The 26930-nt window shown below is 46.1% G+C and overlaps 1 protein-coding gene across 1 annotated transcript in view; it reads left to right on the top strand.

Annotated features, from left to right (window-relative positions):
• LOC127048784 (interferon-induced very large GTPase 1-like) overlaps positions 1 to 26930 on the top strand; it is a 150965-nt gene that overhangs the window by 18417 nt on the left and 105618 nt on the right. The window contains 1 exon segment of the mRNA XM_050948689.1: positions 19970 to 21267. Within this exon segment, the coding sequence (XP_050804646.1) occupies positions 19972 to 21267 (1296 nt within the window). The 5' untranslated portion in view covers positions 19970 to 19971.

A 26930-nucleotide genomic window follows, 5' to 3' on the forward strand; every position in this document is an offset into this window, starting at 1 on the left:
TTTTATAAACCTCTATCATATCCCCCTTTAGTCTCCTCTTTTCCAAGCTGAAGAGGCCTAGCCTCTTTAATCTCTCCTCATATGGGACCCTCTCCAAACCCCTAATCATTTTAGTTGTCCTTTTCTGAACCTTTTCTAGTGCTAGAATATCTTTTTTGAGGTGAGGAGACCATATCTTGAAGCATGAGCTTTCGTGGGTGAATACCCACTTCGTCAGATGCATGTAGTGGAAATTTCCAGGGGCAGGTATATATATGCAGGCAAGCTAGAGGTAATGAGGTAGTTCAATCAGGGAGGATGAGGCCCTGTTCTAGCAGTTGAGGTGTGAAAACCAAGGGAGGAGAAACTGGTTCTGTAATTGGCAAGCCATTCACAGTCTTTGTTTAATCCTGAGCTGATGGTGTCAAATTTGCAGATGAACTGAAGCTCAGCAGTTTCTCTTTGAAGTCTGGTCCTGAAGTTTTTTTGCTGCAGGATGGCCACCTAAAGGTCTGCTATAGTGTGGCCAGGGAGGTTGAAGAGTTCTCTTAAAGGTTTTTGTATATTGCCATTCCTAATATCTGATTTGTGTCCGTTTATCCTTTTCCGTAGCGACTGTCCAGTTTGGCCGATGTACATAGCAGAGGGGCATTGCTGGCATATGATGGCGTATATTACATTGGTGGACGTGCAGGTGAATGAACCGGTGATGGTGTGGCTGATCTGGTTAGGTCCTGTGATGGTGTCGCTGGTGTAGATATGTGGGCAGAGTTGGCATCGAGGTTTGTTGCGTGGATTGGTTCCTGAGCTAGAGTTACTATGGTGGGGTGTGCAGTTACTGGTGAGAATATGTTTCAGGTTGGCAGGTTGCCTGTGGGCGAGGACTGGCCTGCCACCCAAGGCCTGTGAAAGTGTGGGATCATTGTCCAGGATGGGTTGTAGGTCCCTGATTATGCGTTGGAGAGGTTTTAGCTGGGGACTGTATGTGATGGCCAGTGGAAAATTTGCAAATTTGACACCATCAGCTCAGGATTAAACAAAGACTGTGAATGGCTTGCCAATTACAGAACCAGTTTCTCCTCCCTTGGTTTTCACACCTCAACTGCTAGAACAGGGCCTCATCCTCCCTGATTGAACTATGTCATTATCTCTAGCTTGCCTGCATATATATACCTGCCCCTGGAAATTTTCACGACATGCATCTGATGAAGTGGGTATTCACTCATGAAAGCTCATGCTCCAAAATGTCTGTTAGTCTACAAGGTGCCACAGGATTCTTTGCTGCTCTTACAGATCCAGACTAACACGGCTACCCCTCTGATACTTGAGACCACATCTGTACACAGTGTTCAAGATGTGGGCATACCATGGATTTATATAAGGGCAATAATATATTCTCAGCCTTATTATCTATCCCCTTTTTAATGATTCCTAACATCCTGTTTGCTTTTTTGTCCGCCTCTGCACACTGCGTGGACATCTTCAGAGAACTATCCACAATGACTCCAAGATCTTTTTCCTGACTCGTTGTAGCTAAATTCCCCCCGCCCCCACCCCTATCATATTGTATGTATAGTTGGGGTTATTTTTTCCAATGTGTATTACTTTACATTTATCCACATTAAATTTCATTTGCCATTTTGTTGCCCAATCACTTAGTTTTGTGAGACCTTTTTGAAGTTCTTCACAATTTGGTTTGATCTTAACTATCTTGAGTAGTTTAGTATCATCTGCAAACTTTGCCACCTCACTGTTTACCCCTTTCTCCAGATCATTTATGAATAAATTGAATAGGATTGGTCCTAGGACTGACCCTTGGGGAACACTACTAGTTACCCTCTCCATTCTGAGAATTTACCATTAATTCCTACCCTTTGTTCCCTGTCTTTTAACCAGTTCTCAATCCATGAAAGGACTTTCCCTTTTATCCCATGACAGCTTAATTTACGTAAGAGCCTTTGGTGAAGGACCTTGTCAAAGACTTTCTGGAAATCTAAGTAACTATGTCCACTGGATCCCCCTTGTCCACATGGTTGTTGACCCCTTCAAAGATCTCTAATAGATTAGTAAGACACCATTTCCCTTTACAGAAACTATGTTGACTATTGCTCAACAGTTTATGTTTTTCTGTGTGTCTGACAATTTTATTCTTAACTATTGTTTCGACTAATTTGCCCGGTACCGATGTTAGACTTACCAGTCTGTAATTGCCGGGATCACCTCTAGAGCCCTTTTTAAATATTGGCGTTACATTAACTAACTTCCAGTCATTGGATACTGAAGCCGATTTAAAGGACAGGTTACAAACCATACTTAATAGTTCCGCAACTTCACATTTGAGTTCTTTCAGAGCTCTTGGGTGAATGCCATCAGGTCTCGGTGACTTGTTAATCTTGAATTTATAAATTAATTCCAAAACCTCCTCTAGTGACACTTCAGTCTGTGACAGTTCCTCAGATTTATCACCTACAAAAGTCAGCTCAGGTTTGGGAATCTCCCTAACATCCTCAGCCATGAAGACTGAAGCAAAGAATCCATTTAGTTTCTCTGCAATGACTTTATCTTCTTTAAGCGCTCCTTTTGTATCTCGATCTTCAAGGGGCCCCACTGGTTGTTTAGCAGGCTTCCTGCTTCTGATGTACTTAAAAAACATTTTGTTATTACCTTTGGAGTTTTTGGCTAGCCGTTCTTCAAACTCCTCTTTGGCTTTTCTTATTACACTCTTGCACTTAAGCTAGCAGTGTTTATGCTCCTTTCTATTTGCCTCATTAGGATTTGACTTCCATTTTTTAAAGGAAGTCTTTTTATCTCTCACTGCTTCTTTTACATGGTTGTTAAGCCATGGTGGCTCTTTTTTAGTTCTTTTACTGTGTTTCTTAATTTGGGGTATACATTGAAGTTGGGCCTCTATTATGGTGTCTTTAAAAAGTGCCCATGCAGCTTGCAGGTATTTCACTTTAGTCACTGTACCTTTTAACTTTTGTTTAACGAACCCCCTCATTTTTGTATAGTTCCCCCTTTTGAAATTAAATGCCACAGTGTTGGGCTGTTGAGATGTTCTTCCCACCACAGGGATGTTAAATTTTATTATATTATGGTCACTATTTGCAAGTGGTCCTGCTATAGTTACCTCTTGGACCAGCTCCTGCGCTCCACTCAGGATTAAATCTCGAGTTGCCTCTCCCTTTGTGGGTTCCCGTACCAGCTGCTCCATGAAGCAGTCATTTAAAGTATCGAGAAATTGTATCTCTGCATTTCATCCTGAAGTGAAATGTTCCCAGTCAATATGGGGATAATTGAAATCCCCCACTATTATTGGGTTCTTAATTTTGATAACCTCTCTAATTTCCCTTAGCATTTCATCATCACTATTACTGTCCTGGTCAGGTGGTCGATAATAGATCCCTAATGTTATATTTTTATTAGAGCATGAAATTTCTATCCATAGAGATTCTATGGAACATGTGGATTCACTTATGATTTTGACTTCATTTGAATCTACATTTTCTTTCACATATAGTGCCACTCCTCCCCCTGCACGACCTGTTAATCGTTCCAGGGTACAAAATATATTGGAAGGACAGGTGTCCCATTGATTGCTCTCAGTCCACCAGGTTTCTGGGATGCCTATTATATCAATATTCTCCTTTATTACAAGGCACTCTAGTTCATCCATCTTATTATTTAGACTTCTAGCATTTGTGTACAAGCACTTTAAAAACTTGTCTCTGTTCATTTGTCTGCCCTTTTCTGATGTGCCAGATTCTTTTTTGTGTGACTGTTTGTTTATCATCTGATCTGGCCCTTACATTATCCTCTTCCGTCCTCTGCTCCTGACTATAACCTAGAAAATCTCTATCATCAGACTCTCTGCTAGTAGACCATCTACCAGCCTCTGGAAGGTGGCGGGTGCATTTCGAAGGCCGAAAGGAAGGACATTAAATTCATACACCCCCGCATGGGTGACGAATGCTGACCTCTCCTTTGCAGGTTCATCTAGCGGTACTTGCCAGTACTCCTTGGTTAAGTCTATTGTAGAGATGAACTGGGCCCGTCCCAACTTTTCCAATAGCTTATTGGTGCGGGGCATTGGATAGTTGTCTGGACGAGTTGCCGCATTTAGCTTACAGTAGTCCATCAAAAGCGCATTTCCCCATCTGGTTTGGGTACCAGAACCACTGGAGATGCCCATGCACTGGTAGATGAGTGGATTATACCCATCTGTAGCATGTTCTGGATTTCCCGTTCTATAGCAGCTTGGGCATGAGGAGACACCCGGTAGGGTGGGGTTCTGATGGGGTGAGCATTACCTGTGTCAATGGAATGGTATGCCCGTTCAGTCCGTCCTGGGGTGGCTGAGAACAATGGGGCGAAGCTAGTGCACAGCTCCTTGATTTGTCGCCGCTGCAGACGTTCCAGGGTGGTTGAGAGGTTCACCTCTTCCACGCCACCGTCTTTTTTCCCTTCGTAGTAGACACCGTCAGGCCACTCAGCATCATCTCACTGGACTGTAAACTGACAAACCTGTAAGTCTCTGGAATAGAAAGGCTTGAGAGAATTAACATGGTATACTCTGGGCTTTAGTGAGGAATTGGGAAATGCTATGAGGTAGTTCACAGTTCCCAGGCGCTCTTGGACCGTGAATGGCCCTTCCCATGATGCTTCCATCTTATGGGCCTGTTGCACCTTCAAGACCATAACCTGGTCTCCTACCTTGAAGGAACGTTCTCTGGCATGTCTGTCATACCAGGCCTTTTGCTCTTCCTGAGCATCCTTTAGGTTCTCTCTAGCAAGGGCTAAAGAGTGTTGGAGGGTGCTTTGTAGGTTGCTTACAAAGTCCAGAATGTTAGTTCCTGGAGAAAGGGTAAACCCTTCCCATTGCTGCTTCACCAACTGTAATGGCCCCTTAACCTCGTGACCATACACAAGTTCAAACGGTGAAAACCCTAAACTGGGATGTGGTACAGCCCTGTAGGCAAATAGCAACTGCTGCAACACTAGGTCCCAATTATTGGAGTATTCGTTGATGAATTTACGTATCAGGGCCCCCAAAGTTCCATTAAACCTTTCCACCAGGCCATTGGTTTGATGGTGGTACGGGGTGGCAACCAAGTGGTTCACCCCATGAGTTTGCCACAGTTTTTGCATGGTCCCTGCCAGGAAATTAGATCCTGAATCAGTAAGGATGTCGGAGGGCCAACCTACCCTGGCAAAAATGTCTGGTAGGGCCAGGCACACAGTGTTAGCCCTGGTGTTGCCTAGAGCTACTGCTTCCGGCCATCGGGTAGCAAAGTCCACGAAAGTCAGTACGTACTGCTTTCCTCTGGGTGTCTTTTTTGGGAAAGGACCCAGAATATCCACAGCTACTCTCTGAAATGGGACCTCAATTATGGGGAGTGGCTGGAGAGGGGCCTTGACCTGGTCTTGGGGTTTTCCCACTCTTTGGCATACCTCACAAGACCGGACATACTTGGCAACGTCCTTGCCCATCCCCTCCCAGTGGAAGGACTTCCCCAACCGGTCCTTGGTTCTGTTCACCCCAGCATGGCCACTGGGATGATCATGGGCTAAGCTTAAGAGCTTCCCTCGGTACTTAGTTGGAACCACCAACTGTTTTTGCGGCTGCCATTCTTCCCGGTGTCCACCAGAAAGAATCTCCTTGTATAAAAGTCCTTGGTCTATAACAAACCGGGATCGATTAGAAGAGCTGAGAGGCGGTGGGGTGCTCCGTGCCGCCGCCCAAGCTTTCTGAAGGCTGTCATCTGCTTCCTGCTCAGTCTGGAACTGTTCCCTTGAGGCTGGGGTCACCAGTTCTTCCTCAGACTGTGGACTTGGGCTTGGTCCCTCTGGAAGTGATGTAGGTGATGGGGCTGTTTCCGTTGCTGGTGAACCGCTCTCCGCTGGTGCACCTGAGGGTATTTCAGGCTCTGGCTGAGCCTTTTGGGTATGGCTGTCTGTTGCTTCTGCCAGTTCTGGCTCGCTGGTGCCCTCTGGCGTTGAGTTTGAAGATGTGGTTGCAATTGCTGGTGCTGGTTGTTGTTCCAGTTCTGGGCCTGGGACTGGAGGCGCTGTGTCTGTTTCAGTGGTTGGCATGGAATCTGGGTCCGCTACCTCTGTCTGGGTCTCTGGTAACACAGACGGGGCGTCTGTGGACGGCTCAGGAACAGGAATGGGTCTGGAAGCTTGCCTGGTTTGGCTACGAGTAACCATTCCCACTTGCTTGGCCCGCTTCACCTGGTTGGCCAAGTCTTCCCTCATAGACTGCAAAAGTCCACATTCTTGACCAGCCTTTGTACTGGACAGGCAGTTCAGCTGTAGGCAAGTCTACAGCTTGTGACATGAAGGGGTAAATTGTCACTTTGGCCTTTGGGTTGATGAATTTGGGGTCTACGAAGGATTGGTGGGTAGCTGACACTTGTGCCCCCGTGTCTCTCCACGCAGTAACCTTCTTTCCGCCCACTCTCAAATTTTCCCTTCGCTCCAAGGGTATTTGAGAGGCATCTGGGCCTGGGGATCTTTGGGGTGATGGTGGTGTAATGAACTGCACTCGGTTTGGGTTCTTTGGGCAGTTGGCCTTGATATGTCCCAGTTCATTACACTTGAAGCATCTTCCAGCTGACTGGTCACTGGGTCGAGGTGGGTTACTGGAGACTGGTGAGGTGGAAGAATAGGGTGTCTGTGGCTTTACTTGGGTTGTAGGTGGGGTTTTTGGCTGCCCTCGGTTGTAGGGTTTATGGTCGGTGTGCCCTCTGGGGTATTCGTTCCCCTTGACCGTAGCTTTCTTGCTTTTTGCCACTTCCATCCATCTGGCTCCAATCTCCCCCGCCTCAGCAAGATTTTTGGGTTTTCCATCTTGTATGTACCGTGTTATGTCCTCAGGAACACCATCCAAGAACTGCTCCATTTGTATGAGGAGGTGCAGTTCTTCCAAGGATTTAACATTGTTTCCTGATATCCAGGCCTCATAATTTTTCCCAACGTAGTAGGCGTGTTTGGGAAATGACACATCTGGTTTCCACTTTTGGGTTCTGAAACGCCGACGGGCATGATCCGGGCTTATCCCCATTCTGTATCTGGCCTTGGTTTGAAAAAGTTTATAGTCGTTCCTGTTCTGCTTAGGCATTTCAGCTGCCACCTCTGCTAAAGGTCCACTGAGCTGTGGCCTCAATTCTACCATGTACTGGTTTTCAGGGATGCTGTACCCAAGACAGGCTCTTTCAAAATTTTCCAAGAAGGCCTCGGTGTCATCACCTGCCTTGTAGGTGGGAAATTTCCTGTGCTGTGGAACAATCATTGGCGCAGGGTTGTTAGGGTTGGCTGTGTTTTGCTTAGCCTTTTCTAATTCCATGGCTTGTCGGTGGGTCTCCCTCTGGAGTTCCAGCTGTTTTTGGTGGTCTGCATCTTTGGCTGCTTGCTCTCTTTTGTAGGCCGCCTCTCTTTCTCTTAGTTCCATCTCTTTTTGTTTTATTTCCAGTTGTCGCCTGTGTTCAGCTTCTTTGATTTGTTCTTCTGCACCCCTTTTTCCTTGGAAGTCATGGTTCCTGTTTTCTTGTGTTGGGGTGCCCTCTGGTGTTTATCTTCTGAACTGCAGGTTCTGTTGCCTCCTGGGGTCTGCCTAGCAACAGTGCCTTTTTCCCTTTCTTCCTCTATCTAATTTTTTCAATGTAACGTAAACCAGAAAAACCACTTTATTTGCATGAGTATAGTGCTGGTATTTGCCTCCTAATGGGAGTGCTATTGTGTGACAAAAGACCCTTAATAGTCTCTTAATGGTTCCTTGCTTAATATGAGCCAAAATCTGCCAGAGAGAGCAGAAAAAAAATTCTCTCTGGTTCCTTTTAAAACCAAACCTTTTTTCTCTGCTAAAAAGCCCCTAGCAGAGAAAAGAAAAATATAATATTACTACTGGCTTCTGGATTCTATCTTTCCCACAACGCTGCACACCATATCATAAACCTAGTCCCAGACTTGGACATTAGCGTCCAAAATATGGGGGTTAGCATGAAAACCTCCAAGCTTAGTTACCAGCTTGGACTTGGTAAAGCTGCCACCACCCAAAAAATTAGAGTGTTTTGGGGCACTCTGGTCCCCCCAAAAACCTTCCCTGGGGATCCCAAGACCCAAATCCCTTGAGTCTCACAACAAAGAAAAATAAACCTTTTCCCTTCCCCCCTCCAAGTGTTCCTGGAGAGACACACAGAAGCAAGCTCTGTGAATCTAAACAGAGGGAGTCCACCCTCTCTATTTCCAGTCCTGGAAACACAAGCACTTCCCTCTTCACCCAGAGGGAATGCAAAGTCAGGCTAGTAAATCTAACACACACAGATTTCCCCCTGACTTCTTCCTCCCACCAATTCCCTGGTGAGCACAGACTCAATTCCCTGGAGTCCCCCACTAAAGAAAAACTCCAACAGGTCTTAAAAAGAAAGCTTTATATAAAAAGAAAGAAAAAGTACATAAAAATGGTTTCTCTGTATTAAGGTGACAAATACAGGGTCATTTGCTTAAAAGAATATTGAATAAACAGCCTTATTAAAAAAGAATACAATTTAAAGCACTCCAGCAACTATATCCATGTAAATACAAAAGAAAACCAATAGAAACCTTACTGCCTTACTATATTTGTACTCACAACTTGGAAACAGAAGATTAGAAAGCAGGAAACAGAAATTACTTCTCATAGCCGAGAGAGAGTCAGACAGAAGAACCAAGAACAAAGGACTCACACACAAAAAACCCTCCACCCAGACTTGAAAAAGTCTTGTTTCCTGATTGGTCCTCTGGTCAGGTGTTTCAGATTACTTTTTTCCAGGTGTAAGAGACATTAACCCTTAGCTATCTGTTTATGACACCCCCACTCTGCTGCTGGGCTTCTGCCTGCACTGTCTCCAAGTTAATGAAAGGATGGTTTAAGAAAGATTTTGAACGTAGTTTGGTTTATAGGTTTTAAGGGGACTAAACGTCCCTTGTCGGTCCTACTTGTGTCCTTCCCACTCCCCTTCTAAACTCCCTTGCGAAACTCCCTGCTAGCAGCCCCTGGTCGCTTGTGCGCGGCTTTATAAAGCCCTGGCCTGAGTTAATGCCCCGCCCACTGATTAAGGCTCAGCCAATTACCAGAGGCTTCTAGCTTTCAAACCTTCCTTTGAAGCTCACAACCTCAAACTGCCAGGCACAGCACACAGTCCTTCAAACAAACAAACCAACAAACAGACTGACAAACACAAGCTCAGCACACAGCAAGTAACTCCCTAACACAAACAAACACACACTACAGACAGTCACTTACCTCACAGGTGCTGTATTTTCTCCTCCTTCACCTGGAGAACTCCCTTGCGAAACTCCCTATTAGCAGCCCCTGTTCGCCATTCATAAAGTATAGGCTTTTGCAGATAGGCCTGAATATCTATATCCTAACATTCGGGTCCAGCTTAAAGGTTACAAAGAAAACAAAAGCACCTGTGTTTAGAAAGAGGAATCCACAAGCCCAAAATAAAGAGATAAACCTGATCGTGTCTAACTAAACATTTCCTGTTCTACTTACATATCTGTGGTTCTAAATGAGTAATTTCTAGGTATAAATGCTGATGATTTTTCATACCTGGCCCAAGCTATACAGCATACCTGCTGCCCTCTGTCTCTCCAGCTGAGAGAGAACCTACAACCCCCCACAAAGAGGGGAAGGTTTGTAATCAATTTTGAAAGTTTCTAGTCTTCCTGTTGGCTCTGTTGGCCAGGTGCCAATTCACCTTCTCTTACCTAAGCATTTCAGTGAGACTTCTTAACACTTCACAGGAAAGGCAAGTAGACAACAGCTAGTAAGAAGGATTTTTATAGCTAACTGACTGGTTGGGTGTTCATAAAAGGTGCTACCCCCGCTTCATTTACCCACCATCCTTCAACAAAAACACTTCAAAAACAGACTTCAAAGAGAAACTGCAGAGCTGCAATTCATTCGCCGACTTAACACCATTAATCTGGGCTTGAATAGGGACGGGGAGTGGCTGGCTCACTACAAAAGCAATTTCCCCTCTCTTGGTATTGACACCTCATCAGTTATTGGCAGTGGACCACATCCACCCTGACTGGATTGGCATGTACCGGCATGTATCTTCTTGATGTTTGCAAACATCTAGAAGATAATAAGGTGATAAGTGATAGTCAGCATGAATTTATCAAGAATAAATCATGTCAAACCAACCTGAGAGTTTTCTTTGCCAGGGTAACAAGCCTTGTGGATGGGGGGAAGCGGTAGATGTGGTATATCTTGACTTTAGTAAGGCTTTTGATACTGTCTCACATGACCTTCTCATTAACAAACTAGAGAAATACAACCTAGATTGAGCTACTATAAGCAGGACCGGCTTTAGGAAGTGCGGGGCCTAATTCGAACATTTTCGGTGGGACCCTGGCAGGGATGACTTAAAAAAAAAGTGGGAAAAAAAAAGCCTTTCATTTCTTTCATGTATTATTTACTTTCCATAACTATATGAATAATAAAATTATATATTATGTACATTGCATCATATATGCTGTTGATTGGCTATTAATGACCGCCATTTCACATGTGTGGGTCCCCGCCACTCCCTGGGGGTGTGCACTTGTATTGGTCCCAGCTGGTTCCTGCCCCCCTCATTGAAGCAGGTTTGCAGGATTACTGCCCTGGAAACTGCAGGGCAGCAGTGGACATGGGGCTGGCTGGAGGCAGGGCAGGGGCTGACTGGAGGTAGGGTCTGGCTGCAGGCAGGGCAAGGGGTGTGGGGCTGGTTGGAGACAGGGGGTGTGGGGCGGGCTGGCTTCAGGCAGGGCCGCAGGGGGGTGCAGCAGGGGTTTGCAGGTCTGGAGACAGCGGAGTGTGGAACTGGCTGGCTTCAGGCAGTGGGGTGCAGCAGGGGTTGACTAGAGACAGGGCAGAGGGTGCGGGCTGGGCAGGGTGTGCATGGCTGGTGCGGGCAGCAGTGTGTGTGGGGCTGGCTGGCTTTGGGCAGGGCTGCAGGGATATGTGGCAGGGGTTGGCTGGAGACAGGACGGGGGTTTGGCAGAGGCTGGCTGTGGGCATGGGGTGGAGAGCTGGCTGCAGGCGGGGGGGCCGGACTGGTGTGGGCAGGTCAGGGGGTGCAGCAGAGACATCTGGAACCCCAGCCCTTTAAGTAGCCCCCAAACTCCCTTCTACCTTGCCCCAGACCTTTTATATAGCCGCAGGAGCGCTGGGGAATGCATGGGGGAGGCGGGGCTCTGGCGGCTATTTAAAGGACTGAGGTGGCAAAGGCAGCTGGAGCACCGGGCCCTTTAAATAGCCCTCGGAGCCCCTCACTGCCCCAGGGCTCTGGGGGCTATTTAAAGGGCCCAGAGCTCCAGCCGGGGTCATGGGGCTTGCCACACTCTGGCTGGAGCTGCAGCCGGAGCCGCCAGGCTTGCCGCACTCCAGCTGGAGCGTGGCAAGCCCCGCGGCCTCGCTCTCCTGGCCGGAGAGCGGCAAAGCCCCGCCGCCCCGCTCTCCCGGCCGGAGCCCCAGTCGGAGCGCGGCAAGCCCCGCCGCCCCGGCTGGAGCTCTAGCTGGGAGAATGGGGCCGCACCACGCTCCCGCCGGCGCTTCGCTCAAAGGAGCGGGACCATGGAAGACCCCAGAGCAGACTGCAGCCGGGGACCGGGATAAGTTAAAAAAAAATTTAAAAGGTGCCTAAGGCGCGGGGCCCTCTTAGGCGCGGGGCCCGATTCCCCGGAATCGGTCGAATCGGCCTAAAGCCGGCCCTGACTATAAGGTGAACATAAGAATGGCCCTTACTGGGTCAGACCGAAGGTCCATCTAGCCCATTATCCTGTCTTCTGACAGTGGCCAATGCCAGGTGCCTCAGAGGAAATTAACAGAACAGGGAATCATCAAGTGATCCATCCCCTGTCACTCATTCCCAGCCTCTGGCATGCCAGAAGCTAGGGACACCATCCCTGCCCATCCTGGCTAATAGCCATTGACGGACCTAGCCTCCATGAATTTATGTCATTCTTTTTTGATAGGTGGGTGCATAACTGGTTGGTTAACCATTACCAGAGATTAGTTATCAAAGGTTCACAGTCAGGCTGGAAGGGCATAATGAGTGAGATCCTGCAGGGATCAGTTCTGGGTCCAGTTCTGTTCAATATCTTCATCATTGATTTAGATCAGGCCTGCACAACTCGTAAAGTGATGAGGGCCATATTACTCCAAAGAAAACAGCTGAGGGCCAAACCCCCCTCCCAGTGCTGCCAAGATCCCCTGAAATGCACCCTCCCAGCACCGCCTGCCCCACGGAAACAAACCCTCCTTCCCCAGTGCTGCCCCACCGAAACAGCAGTATTGAACTTTGGTAATATGTTACAGCAGGTCCCTAAGGTAGTATAATTAAGGTAACAGAAAAATGTCATTTTGCTAGAGGTAGAACAAGCACTTTCCCCAACTTTGTAATCAATTGCCCTGTTGAATGAATGAGGTGTGACTGAGGAAAGTGAGGAAGGCAGCACCTCCAGACAGTTGTAAACCTTGGAGAGGGGATAGGAGCCAGACCAGATCAGTAGAACAGGTCAGCCACTGACTCCTCGCTCACCTCCTCATCCCCCTATCCCCCTGGCTCGCCTACTCACCCCCCACCACTGCCCGCCCACTCGCCTCCTCAGCCTTCCACCCCCCCCGGCTCGCCGCCTCAGCCCCCGCCACTGCCTGCCCGCTCGCCTCCTCAGCCCCTGCCACTGCCCGCCACTTGCTTACTCACCCCCCGTGGGCCGCACAGTGAGCCCATGCGGGCTGCGTGCAGCCCCTGGGTCGCATGTTGTGCAGGCCTGATTTAGATAATGGCATAGAGAGAGTACACTTATAAAATTGGCAGATGATACCAAGCTGGGAGGGGTTGCAAGGGCTTTGGAGGATTGGAGTAAAATTCAAAGTGATCTGGAGAAATGGCCTGAGATAAATAAGATGACATTCAATAAGGACAAATGCAAAGTGTTCCACTTAGGAAGGAACAAGCAGTTGCACACATACAAAATGGGCAATGACTGCCTAGGAAGGAGCACTGCGGAAAGGGATCTGGGGGTCATAGTGGACCACAAGCTAAATATGAGTCAGTGTAGCAGTGTTGCAAAAAAAGCAAACATCTTTTCTGGGATGTATTAGCAGGAGTGTTGAAAGCAAGACATAAGAAGTCATTCTTCTGCTCTACTCTGTGCTGATAAGGCCTCAACTGGAGTATTGTGTCCAGCTCTGGGTGCCACATTTCAGGAAAGATGGGGACAAATTGGAGAAAGTCCAGAGGGGAGCAACAAAAATGATTAACTGTCTAGAAAACATGACCTATGAGGGAAGATTGAAAAAAACTGGATTTGTTTAGTCTGAAAATGAGAAAACTGAGAGGGAACACGATAATTGTTTTCAAGTACCTAAAAGGTTGTTACAAAGAGGAGGGAGGAAAATTGTTCTCCTTAACATCTGATGATAGGACAAGAAGCAATGGGCTTAAATTGCAGCAAGGGAGGTTTAGGTTGAACATTAGGGAGAACTTCCTAATTGTCAGGGTGGGTTACGCACCCGAATAAATTGCCTAGGGAGGTTGTGTAATCTCAGTCATTAGAGATTTTAAAGAACAGGTTGGACGAACACCTGTCAGGGATGTTGTAGATGGTGCTTGGTCCTGCCAGGAGTGCAGGGGACTGGACTCGATGGTCTCTCAAGGTCCCTTCCAGCCCTATGATTCTATCTCCAGCTCCTAGGCTTAGGGTTGGCCAGGGGACTCTGTGTACTGCCCTCACCCCACACCCACAGGCACAGCTCCCATTGGCCTGCCGAGTCAGGGCAGAGGACGAACTAGCACCACTCGGGAGCACTAAGCCTTTGGCTTTTGAGGGGTCATGGCCCACACTTCTCCCACTGCTGCCTGGCTCTCTTTCTCCTGTGGCTGGGCTCCAGCTGCGGCACGTGCCTATGGCCTTTTATTTTTTTTAAAGTACATTTTGTAACGTGGTATTACATCAATGTGGATTCAGCTCTGGTGGCTACAGTTTCAAGCAGAGTGAAAGTCACTTCCATTATTTGCTTCAAATTTAGAGTCTCCAAGCACACATAAAGACCAAAGGTAGTGACCACATCGACATTCACCAATACAAGCCCTAGTCTATTTTATGTTTTATTAAAGTTACAATTAAAGTTATGATTACCCAAGCATATAGAAATTCTATACAGACCTATGCATAAGTTGCAAATATAGTTATATTCATGTCCTTGACAATAGTGTCCTTGACAATAGGATCTGGTGGGTCTCTCATGATTTGATCATCAGTAGAGGGATGGTTCCTGCTGGAGTCTCCCAGAGAGAGCTCAGTTTTCCCATTCTGGGCATCTCCTTTTTATACTATGATTCTGTCTACACCTACATTCTGCATGTGTCCCTAAAAGTGTCCACCCTCATTTCTCTTATTGGAATGTGACCCCTGTTTTCTTTCGGTCTGGGTAAGTTCCCCTTATTCTCATTAGTACTGACACACAGCTTATATCCCATGATTAAGACACATGCCTGAGACAGATGTGCCTTTATGGTATTTTTATGATCTAATATTAATCTTTTGGGTAATTTTGAACAGTATTATCACTTGGTACCTGTAAGAGTGAAGACTCACCCCTGCGGCCCTCCTGCTGGTCTCGTCCGGGAATTAGATTGTTCCAGCCTGGAGCGCCCTCTGCAGTCTAGTGATCTGCCTGTCCTGTGGCCCCATGTCCCTCATGGACCCAGTGCCCTGTTGTGTGGGGTGCTGCCCCCTGGCAGTAAACCCCCCCCATCTTAGGGTCTCCCCTCCCCGGGAACCTCCACCCACTATCCCCACCTCGCCACAGGAAAAGGCTACTGCTAATCACCCTCTAGCCCCTGCAGCAGACTGCAGTGTATCAGCTACTCATCACTGGCAAGGAGGGTTTGGACCTGCTGCCTTGGCCTACCCCTGGGCTGCCCTCTGCAACCCCAGTACCTATTAGCCCAATGCTAGGCCACAGCCTGGGGCTTTCCAGGCTGGAGCTCCCCAGCCCTGCTCCCCTCAGGTATCCTGTCTCTAGCTCCTTGCAGGGAGAGGGAGACTGCTTGGGCTCCTGGCTCCCAGGCGAGCTGTGGTCTGACTGGGGCATGGCTCAGCTGCAGCCACTTCCCAATCAGCCCAGCTTAGTAGCTCCTAGCGACAACCTTCCCTCAGGGCTGTTTCAAGCCCTTCAGGGCAGGAGCAGGGTACCCACCCTGCTACAGTACCCTTTCCCCCATAATCTTAGGGCATCAGGTTATTTTCTGGTCAGTCATGTCATCATTTCTTGTCTCCAAGGTCTAAAGTAGCTAAGCGAAAGTCCTGCAGGCTTTAACCTGCACGTTCTTGCGTTTCAGCTTGTCTTACTCATATCTAGTGCATATCTAGATAAAGGAACTATTTTATACTCCTATAATCCTGCAAATTAACTCTAATTACCATACAATGAATATATATGATAGAACATAATCGTAACATCACACAATAAGTGAATAATAACTAAAATCATTAGCTACTTGCCCCTGCAGCAACCCCGCAGTCTGTTGCCCCATTGCCAGCACCCAGGAGTTTGAGGTATGTATCCTCGGCTCTGAGTGCTGGGAATGGGGCTGCTGGAGGGGAGAGGAGGAGAATGAGACCAGGGCCAGCCCTGTGGGTGGGAGAGGGATCTGAGTCAAGGGGCAGTTGGACAACCAGCCAAACCTGGTGACTTCTCAGGATCAGGGGTGCCCCTCCTCCCCTGCTGTGTGCACCCACCAGTGCTCCTATCCTTGTTCAGACTGGGAGCATCCTCCTGTCTGCTGTGCTGGGGGTGGGAGGAGGCTGATGTCAGGGTGTCCCCCTCCCCCTGTACCCGATTTCCACTAAGCTGGGGTGACAGGACAGGAGGAATCTGTGCGCTGCTGCCTCTCTGGGTAAGGAGTTGCTGGCACTGCAGCTGCTTGTGTCTGAACAAGCCTTCAGGCACCTGACCTACCCCGAGTGCTTCCTTAAAGGGACAGAGTTGTGAGGTCAGCGTCAGGAGCTGCTGCTGTCCCGCCCTCTTACGCAGCCCAAAAAAGTGACCTGGATGCAGGGAGCCATGATCTCACTCCTTGCTCCCCCCTCACAGCCCCCTAGGGGAGCACGGGGAAGGGTCAGGGGAGCAGCAGTCCAGGGGGAAGCGAGCAGCAATGCCAGCTGCTCCATCACTGCATCCCGGTCAGTTTTCCCATGTGAGTTCAGGAGGGGGATGCAGAGGTTAGGGGCACAGGAGGGGGGTAGGGGTTGGGGTGAAGAAGGGTAAAGGGCACAGGAGGGAGGTGCAGGGGTAGCAGTGAAGGGAGTGCAGGGATTAGGGGCACAGGAGAGGAGTGCAGGGATTTGGGATGAAGGGGGAACAATGTAGGGGTTAGCATGCAGGAGGTGCCAGGGTTAGGGACAGAAGGGGAACAGTGCAGGGGTTAGGAGTGAAGGGAGGGTGGGGAGGCAATGGGGTGAGGGCACGCCATGCCCATGGAGGCCAGGGGCACCAAAATGCAAGTTCGCCCAGGGTGCCATTTTCCCTAAGGCTGGCCCTGACACAAGACTGCCCATCTTGGGGCCCTGTGGCAACTCCTGCGCCACCTCTCCCCTATGGCCCTGAGAAAATGTGTGTGTAACACCAACAGACCCTGGTCACCAGACTCAAACCTGGGACCTCCAGAGCTCAGTGCCTGAGCCAAAAGCCAGCTGGTTCTTAGCTCAGCCTGTAGAGCAGACGCATTTTATCTCTTTCCTAGTCCTCTCAGTGCCACTTGATGGGACAGACACCACCCCCAGGAGGTGTGTGGTTTAATGTGGAAAAAGAGTCTGTGTAGGCAGATGTGTGCATCTCCCACATTCAAACTGCTGCAGCTCCTGCCCTTCTCCTGGTGCCTGTTTGAGCTATGCAGTGAAAATAAGTGAGTGAGAGAGGGTGAGCGGAGGGAGGGGGGATAGAGTGAGCAGGGTCAGGGCCCCAGGAAGGGATGGGACAGAGAGTAGGGTCTCAGGGAAGGGGTAGGGGAAAGGGTGAGTCAAGAGTGTTCAGTTTTCTGGAATTAGAAAATTGACAACTCTACTGTTGTCCCATAAATCCCACGGAGTCCTGCACCCAGCTGTGACGTCCAGCACACACAGCCTGTCCCACATGCGGCTCGACATACGGATCCTGGGGCTTCTCCTCTGAATTCAGTGTCTCTCCAGCTCCCTGCTTGCCATGTGGCTGCTGCTTCTTCGGCTTCTCTGCAGTCTCTGGCTCACCCTGCAGCTGTCTTCCAAAGAGACCCCGGTCAATTCCTGGTTCAAGACCTTCCCCTTCCTTGGCCAGCAATAAGGGGATGTGCCGTGGGGAGGGCGCTGATGGGAGCTGTAGTCCCCTGCTTTGCTGATCCATCCCAGAACTCTCTGCTGGGTTCAGGGAGGCGAAACAGGGAGCCCAGGGCCTTTCCGCTGCAGTTTAGAGTGAGAAAATAGTTGTTCAAAGTCAGTGTAGAAATTAGTGTTCAGCTGAGCTCAGCAGAGCAAAGCCAGGCATGGGCCCAGGAGCAGGACTGGGGGCGTTAAGGAGGCAGATGTTGGGCAGGTGCTGCTATAGCTCTAGCCTTCACAACCTCCTCAGGTAAGGAGTTCCACAAGTTGACTGTGCGCTGCATGAAGAAGAACTTCCTTTTATTTATTTTAAACCTACTGCCCATTAATTTCATTTGGTGACCCCTAGTTCTTGTATTATGGGAATAAGTAAATAACTTTTCCTTATCCACTTTCTCCACATCACTCATGATTTTATAAACCTCTATCATAGCCCCCCTTAGTCTCCTCTTTTCCAAGCAGAAAAGTCCTAGCCTCTTTAATCTCTCCTCATATGAGACCTGTTCCAACCCCCTAATCATTTTAGTTGCCTTTCACTGAACCTTATCTAGTGAAAGTATTTCTTTTTTGAGATAGGTATATCTCCAATTATTATTATTTATCTCCTAGAGCTGGAAGGGACCTTGAAAGGTCATCAAGTCCAGCTCCCTGCCTTCACTAGCTGGACCAAATACTGATTTTTGCCCCAGGTCCCTAAGTAATCCCCTCAAATAGTGAACTCTCAACCCTGGGTTTAGCAGGTCAATGCGCAAACCACTGAGCTATGGAGGCCACATCTGTACACAGTATTTGAGATGTGGGTGTACCATTGATTTATATAAGGGCAATAATATATTCTCAGTCTTATTTTCTATCCCCTTTTTAATGATTCCTAACATCCTGTTTGCTTTTTTGTCCGCCTCTGTGCACTGTGTGGACATCTTCAGAGAACTATCCACGATGACTCCAAGATCTTTTTCCTGACTTGTTGAAGCTAAATTAGCCCCCATCATATTGTATGTATAATTGGGGTTATTTTTTCCAATGTGTATTACTTTACATTTATCCACATTAAATTTCATTTGCCATTTTGTTGCCCAATCACTTAGTCATCTTGTGAGATCTTTTTGAAGTTCTTCACAATCTGCCTTGGTCTTAACTACCTTGAGCAGTTTAGTATCATCTGCAAACTTTGCCACTTTACTTTTTCCCCCTTTCTCCAGATCGTTTATGAATAAATTGAATAGGATTGGTCCTAGGACTGACCCTTGGGCAACATCACTAGTTACCCTCTCCATTCTGAGAATTTACCATTAATTCGTACCCTTTGTTCCCTGTCTTTTAACCAGTTCTCAATCCATGAAGGGACCTTCCCTTTTATCTCATGACAGCTTAATTTACCTAAGAATGTTTGGTGAGGGACCTTGTCAAAGGCTTTCTGGAAATCTAAGTACACTATGTCCACTGGATCCCCCTTGTCCACATGTTTGTTGACCCCTTCAAAGAACTCTAATAGATTAGTAAGACACGATTTCCCTTTGCAGAAACCATGTTGACTTTTGCCCAACAATTTATGTTCTTCTAGGTGTCTGACAATTTTCTTTACTATTGTTTTGACTAATTTGCCCAACACTGACGTTAGACTTACTGGTCTGTAATTGCCGGGATCACCTCTAGAGCCCTTTTAAAATATTGACATTACATTAGCTATTTTCCAGTCATTGGGTACAGAAGCCGATTTAAAGGACAGGTTACAACCCCTAGTTAATAGTTCCACAATTTCACATTTGAGTTCTTTCAGAACTCTTGGGTGAATGCCATCTGGTCCTGGTGACTTCTTAATGTTAACTTCATCAATTAATTCCAAAACTTCCTCTAGTGACACTTCAATCTGTGACAATTCCTCAGAAAGCCTACCGAAGCCGGCTCAGGTTTGAGTATCTCCCTAACATCCTCAGCCATGAAGACTGAAGCAAAAAATTCATTTAGTTTCTTCGCAATGGCTTTATCGTCTTTAAGTGCTCCTTTTGTATCTCGATCATGCCGGGCCCCACTGGTTGTTTAGCACCCTGCATCCCAAGCCCCTGCTCCAGCCCTAAGCCCTGTTCCACACGCTAACTCCTGCCCAGACCCTGCACCCCAACTTCCTGCCCCAGCCCTGAGCCCCCTCCTGCACTCCAAACCCCTCATCTCAAATCCCAGCCTGGAGTCTGCACCACCAGTTGGAGCCCTCACTCCCTCTCACACCCCAACCCTCTGCCCCAGCCTAGAGTTCCCTCCTGCATTCTGAACCCTTCATGCAATAAATAAATTAGCTAAATTTAGTTTTCGTTTTATTGAAAATTTATTTGAAAATTGTAGTGCATTTGGTTATATTTATAGTTAATTATTTAATATTATCGTGTGTGTGTTTGGTGGGGTTGTGCACAGGGCATATTGTGGTCATGTGGTTCTTTTGGTTAATGGTGGTTGCAAATGTGGCTCCCGAATCACATAACTGTGAATACCACTGGTGTAGCCCATTGTATATTATATAAGGCCAGGAGTGAAGCTGGGGAGGGAGGGACATCTTCATCTGAGTGTAATATTATTTTTCCACTCCATTTCACAGCCATGTCTACGGGAAAGGAAAAGCCCAAGAATTCAGCACAGGGAGATCTTGCAAAGGATGAACTAGCCAAGAGACTGGAAGCAGTGGGTCTGAGCACAGAATACTGGCTGCCTAAACTACACAAACAACTTGGAGTTACCTCTGCTCAAGCCTTGAAACACCTGCGATATGAAGACTACCTAAAGTTAGAATGCGACGTGCAGCACACATGGGAAAAGCAGGCACTCCAAGAACTACTTAAGACAGACAGCAAGGCAACAATAAAGCAGCTGCAGGAGCAGCACTTGGAGATGCTAAAGAAGAGGCAGGAGCAGGCTAAGTCGGCGCTGAAGGAGCTAAAAGAAATGCAGGAGAAAGGCAGGAGCTGCTATGAGGAAGCTGTAACAAAGAAAGAGGAGGAGCTGCAGGGAGCTATGGACATAGCCCCAGAGTATTGGGCACCAGCTGAGAAGACTTTGAAGGAAGTGATAGAGAATGTGCACAGACAATTAGACCTCCTGGAGGAGTCGGTGTCCCAGAGTGAGAATCTCCCCGACAAGGAAGTTTTGAGACGGGCATCTGGAGGGCTGGCCCTGCAGGGTATTTACCAGACCAAGAAGCTTGCAGAGATGGTGGAGAAGCGAGAGCAGCTCATAGACATCCCAGAAGGGTTCGAGCTCTTTGGTCCAGAGCAAGGGCCACTGTTTGAGAAGAAGGAGTTTTCATCGGCTGAAGCAGAATCCTCATTCACAAGGGCCATGGAGAAGCTGGGCTTTAGCATTAGCGTTGCAGCCAAAGGCGGATTTTGGAGGTTTAGTGCTGAATCCAGCTCAGATTACAGCAGCTCTTCAGAGTCTAAACAAACCCACAGGTCCCGCTTGGAACACACCTACATTTGCACCACCAAGTACAGCTACATCCCACTGGCCTCATGCTACTTCCCCAAGGATCAGCTTCGACTTTCCAGTGCAGCGCTGCAAGAGTTAAAAGAGATTGAGGACATTTTAAGTCACACCTCCGAGTCGGACAAGCTCAACATGCTGAAGAGCAGGGGCGGGAGTTTCTTCAATCGATTCGGGTCTCATGTAAACCAGGGCCCCCTTCACTTGGGTGGGATATTCTGGTGGAAAGCGTCTTCTGAGGGATTCCGGGCAGAGCAGCTGGATGAGGTGAAGAAACAAACATCTGATGCACTCAGCTTCTGTATTGGAGGCAGCTATGGTGGGTTTGGTTTGAGCATTGCAGCTGGTGTGACTGCATCAAAATCAGGTTCTGAAACCTCATTTCAGGGCACAGATAGAAAACAAATGCAAACAGAGGTTCAGCTGTTTGTGACCAAGACAGGCAGCCCACCTGCAGTGGATTCACTCACAGCATGGAAATCTGGGCTACTGGCCAGTAACAAAACCTGGTCTGTTATTGACAGAGGTTCTCGGCTGATTCCAGTGTGGGACATAATCCTGTCCAATCACAGACAAGATTTTAAAGATGTTTATGAAATGAGGAGCAGCCTCACACATGCTTATGAAGCCCTAACAAATCTAAGTGTCAGTACGCTGCTTGGGGAGGAGTTAGCCAGCGCAGTGTATGAAGCCAGATCATTTTTAGAGGACATGAAATCCTGGGAAGTCACTGGGGATAAAGAACAGTTGGTGACACTGATGAACTTCAAACAGAAGCTGAATGAAAAAACAAGAAGCCCTAATGTATGGATCGACATTTGCCTGTCAGAGAAGGTGCTTCAAGATTTCCTGGAAAAAACAGTTTCTCTGTGCAAAGATTTATCTGCCTCAAATGAGAAGTACATCAAAACTTTGCTGCACTGCCTTCTGGATCCTTATATCTATTCAGTTAAGAATTTCCCTAAATCTTCTTTCATTATGCAATGGATTTTCCAGTCAGCAGAAGAACAAGCAGGACAGATCTACAGCTCGGATCTTAAAGATTTCATTAAAGTTTTACAACAAATGGAAATTGACATCAAGGAAGCTACTGCTGCCTCTATGAATTCTCCAGCAGCACAGCATGAAGCAAAGAGAAAAGCTACTCTGATTCTCAGTTTATCCTTCCATTCATTACTGCAGGCTCTAAGAGAGAGAACTGAGACAGAGACAGAACTGTTATTACTCTCCGTTGCAGCCAGTGCAGGATACTGTGTGGACAGTAACACTTTTCAGTATCTCCTCGGATGCCCAGAAATTAACTTCATGTTAGAGGAAATGCAAAGGGCACATGAGAGATATTTGACCCTTAGGGATCAGGATGTTTCCAGAGCTCAGGCTTTCCTGCTGTTGAGAGCTCTGACAGTAGCAGCTAAAAATAAAGTTATGGCCCTGGAAGAGAAGAAGAAATGTTTGACTTTTATTGAAGATCACATGGGCAACTCGCTGTCACAGGAAGTTACTTTTGTCCTTGCAAAGCACAGGGCACTCACTGATTGGAAGGCACTGGAAAGAGACTTGAATTCCCTTGTAAACGGAAATTTTGAAGCCATAAATGATGACTGGCAGAAGGAATATATAAAGAAAGAACTAGAAAATGTTTTTCAAGAAATCAAGCAGGTAAATTCACCAGTGTCAACATGCAAAGAAGTGCAATCCAGTGACACTAAGACATATGAATTTCCCCAAAACTCAGGGTTACTCAAATTAATTCAGCGACTTAAACTTGAAAATTACTATCCAAATAAAATGGGGATGGCAGAGTTCCATAAAATTCACAAAACATCTTTACATGACAGCCACCCCAGCAGTGAGAGTGAGCTGCCATTTTATTTTTTGGATAAAGTATTGATGCTGGACTATCGGGTAAGATATTTGATTTGCAAGAATGACAGTAAAACAAAACAAGGCATAGCCAATATACTGACCACCAGCGATGATGTGAATGAACCCACAGATAATTTAGATGACATTTTTAATGATGTTGATGAGGAATCTAATGAATTTGCTGAAAGTAATGAGAATCAGGTGCATCCCATGGACATCCAAATGGCAATTTTTCACTGTGCAGATGATTTCATGAGGCAATATATTTCAACAAAGCTTTCTTTATGTCAATTTGCACTTCCACTTTTGGTGCCAGATCCCTGCTCTTCACAAATAGAATTCCCTCTTTGGTCCTTTTGCCAAGTTAACAAGAAATGGCAGAGTCATAAGGAATTTCAACACAAGACCTGGATTAGGAAATGTAAAGATAAATTGATTTATCAGGCAGATCTACCAGTGGTGTCCTTCATAAGATTTGGTGCATCTTCTTTTTCTAAATCTCAGCTCTTAAATACCCTGTTAAGCAAGCAAAAGCATATTTTTTTCCATCGTCACTGTAGAGGCAGTAGTAAAAACTGCCTCTTGATGGAAGGTGTTGTAGAAATCACCTGGTATTGTCCAGGTAGAGATAATGATGACAGGTTTGACAGTTGCATCGCATTCGCTAATCTTCACGGAGATGCAAGAGAACATGAGCGACAAGTCAAATTTTTACAGGAAATAGCTTCTGTCACTGTGGTTCTCTTGTCGGACACTGATCGGAATGAAAAGGGTAAGAAGGTTTTACGAGACCTTCTAAAGTCCCCCAAACCTTTCATCTTTCTCTGTATTGACAAAGAGAGAACATCAGTTAACAAGTATGAAAAGCGAGTAAAAATAGCTGTTAAGAACCAGAATGAGGCAAAATTAATGGAGGAACTGACCACTGCAATTAAACGTGCTGTAGAAGCTTCAGATATTCCTTGTAGTCTAGATAAATGTGCAAACATTGCTCGAAAGCATGGATTCCGCGTTGATGAAGACAAGAGAGAGTGCACAGACGGCAAAGAACTGGCACAGAAAGTAGCAGGTTTTCTGAGACAGAAAAATATTTTATATACTAAGGACAAATTATTACCTCTCCAAGGAGAGTTGTGGAACAAGTGGTGTAAAAAGGATAAAGAACAAACCCATTTGCAAGACAATGAGAACATGAGCATTGAACAGCATCTAAGCCAAATACAATCAGAAAAGCATGCACTGCGACAGCAGCAGTTACAAACAGCGTTCCCCTTGAATGAACTAATGCAGTCAGTGCTTTCAGCTCTGAATTTACCTTCCCAGAAAACCAAAATGTACTTTTTACAGTGGCTGAAAATATTTATCGCTGATCTGTCTTCTGATCATCTTCCAGAGCTTCACCAAAAATACCCTGATTTATGGTCACAAAACCAAAGAGGAGGAAATAATGACTTGCAAAAACAATTAGAAAAATCATCACATAAAATAAATGAATCTACTTTTGGTCTCGAGCATCTTTTGAGAGAAGTGGGTCAGATTTATGAAGCTTTGGATGCACTACCTGAACAGGATAAGTGCTTTCTTGAACTACCAAAAATTGTAGCTGATTTGATGGTTGAAGGATATCCTATCGAGCTGCTGGATGGTGACACTTCTTATGTGCCAATGAAGTGGATCGGAGCCATCTTTGACAAGTTAATTGAGAAATTAGGAGACCAAAAGGTGTTTGTTCTTTCTGTACTTGGCATCCAGAGCACTGGAAAATCAACACTGCTAAATGCCATGTTTGGTCTTCAGTTCAAAATCAGTGCAGGGAGGTGCACCAGGGGAGCGTTTATGCAACTAGTTAGGGTGGATGATGAGCTCAGAAAAGAGCTGAACTTTGACTTTATGGTGGTTATTGACACTGAAGGACTTCGGGCAATACAGCTAGAAAACAGATCAGCACTCAGTCATGATAATGAGCTAGCCACTTTTGTCATTGGTCTTGGCAACACAACTTTGATCAACATTTTTGGAGAGAATCCTTCTGAAATGCAAGATGTCCTGCAGATCGCTGTCCAGGCATTTCTGAGGATGAAGCAAGTAAATCTCTCCCCAAGCTGTTTGTTTGTGCATCAGAATGTTGGGGACATAACTGCAAATGAAAAGAATATGGAAGGACAAAGGTGCCTTCAGGAAAAATTAGATGAAATGGCAGTCACTGCAGCCAAGCAAGAGTTCTGTAATGTTACCTGCTTTAGTGATGTTATCCGATTTGATGTGAAGACCCACATTCATTACTTTCCTCACCTTTGGGAAGGAAACCCACCGATGGCACCTCCAAACCCAAGTTACAGCCAAAGAGTGCAGGAACTAAAGAGGGCAATTCTCATGGCTGCCAAAGAAAAATCTGAACATAGTTTTCTAAGACTTTCAGAATTAAAAACACGCACTCAGGACCTGTGGGAGGCTTTGTTAAATGAGAATTTTGTCTTCAGCTTTAAAAATACACAGGAGATTGTTGTATACAGCAGACTGGAAAACAACTATAACAAATGGACCTGGGAACTGAGAAGTTTCATGCTTAATCTGCAGAACAAGCTGAACATCCAAATTCAGAATGGAAAAATCTCCAAAATAGATAGAGTAGATCTTGAAAAAAGAGCTCAAGAAAAATATGATGCCACTGAAAAGGATCTAGAAAGGTATTTTAGGGAAGACAAGGACTGTAACATACTGATTCAATGGGAAAAAAATATTAAAACAAAAATGAACTTTTTCAGACAAGAACTGATTGACAAGTTCTTGACCCTTTTGACAAATTTTATCAATCTAAAAAATCGTAAAAGCAGTTTTGAACAAAGGAAATCAACTTATAAAGATGAGTTGCTTAGAAAAAGCAAGGAATTGGCTCGACATTTCAGAGATAAGAAATTGAATGAAAGTGAACTTAGAGAGAACTTTATCGGTATGTGGAAGGAATGGGTTATTGAGGTGTCCTCTGCTGCCCCTCGTGTTGAGGAGCCCAGTTTTAATGCTGATATGGAGGTTTTCCTTTATGATCATTTTAGATCAGAACACAATATAAGAAACAGGATTATAACATCCTCTAAATGGACTCACTTTCCTCGGAACCCTTCTGAGCACATCTCAATGAAGAGGGAATGGTACATACTGAAGAAGAAGACTACTAAAGCATGTGATGTTGAGAATTTAAAGAGAATGGCAGCACGCCTAGAGCAGCATATCTATGAATACATTGAGAACAAAGCGAGTGAGATAATGAATTACAGTCCCAGTTACTTTCATGAAATAGTGGAGTTGATAAACAAAGAGTTAGAATCTGATTCAGAGGATGACAATTTTACATTAACACACTCATACAAAGTGGATGTATCTCTGTATTTATGCCAAATGGCAAGAAGGAAGTTTAGCGAGACATTCAAAGCATTCCAGAAATCAGATGATCCAGTCCAGTACCTTGAAAGTAAGAGAGAGGAATTCTTTAGCTCTTTTAAAATCGCCTGCCAAGGAGCAACATCCATCACAACTTTTGCTGATATTTTATGCAGCAATCTTAAATCTGCTATCTGCCATGCTGTCTATGACAAGACTGCCATTGACATAGCAAATGAGATGAGGTCTAAGCATCCAGCCTTCAGTGGCAATAGAAGCAGACTGGAACTGTTCATGCTGGTTTGTCTTTTAAAGCAGGAAGATTTTGAAAAATACCAACAGTATATTTATAACCCAAGTTATTATATGGAGGATTTTATCAGACGAGAAGTTGATAAGTATTGTTTAGACAAAAAAAATCCAAAATTGAAAAATTTCTTAAATTTAAATCTTGATTCTTTCCATTCTCTTGTTCTTTTGGCAATTCATGAATCAATTAAAGTTGTTAAAGATAAACATGGCAATGTAGCCTCGTGGTTGGATGAATTTTGTACCAGGCTTGGAGATGATATGTACCTTCCCAGAAGCAATCTGACAAGCATTGAACATCAAGAGACAAAAGACATACAATTTCTTGAACAAGTGGTAAGTGAGTCACTGATGCCTGCCTTAGAAGAGCTGAAACAAACATTCTCAGAGATTGATTTGGATCCGTTTGTCACAAAACCCCATCAACTCCTATTTGAGCAGCTCAGTGGGTGTTTGAAGCAATGTCCCTTTTGCAAGGCTGTCTGCACGAACACAATTCCTGGTCATGATGGAGATCACAGCAGTCA

Source organism: Gopherus flavomarginatus, chromosome 4 (assembly GCF_025201925.1).
Source record: "Gopherus flavomarginatus isolate rGopFla2 chromosome 4, rGopFla2.mat.asm, whole genome shotgun sequence".
NCBI classification, from domain to species: Eukaryota; Metazoa; Chordata; order Testudines; family Testudinidae; genus Gopherus; species Gopherus flavomarginatus.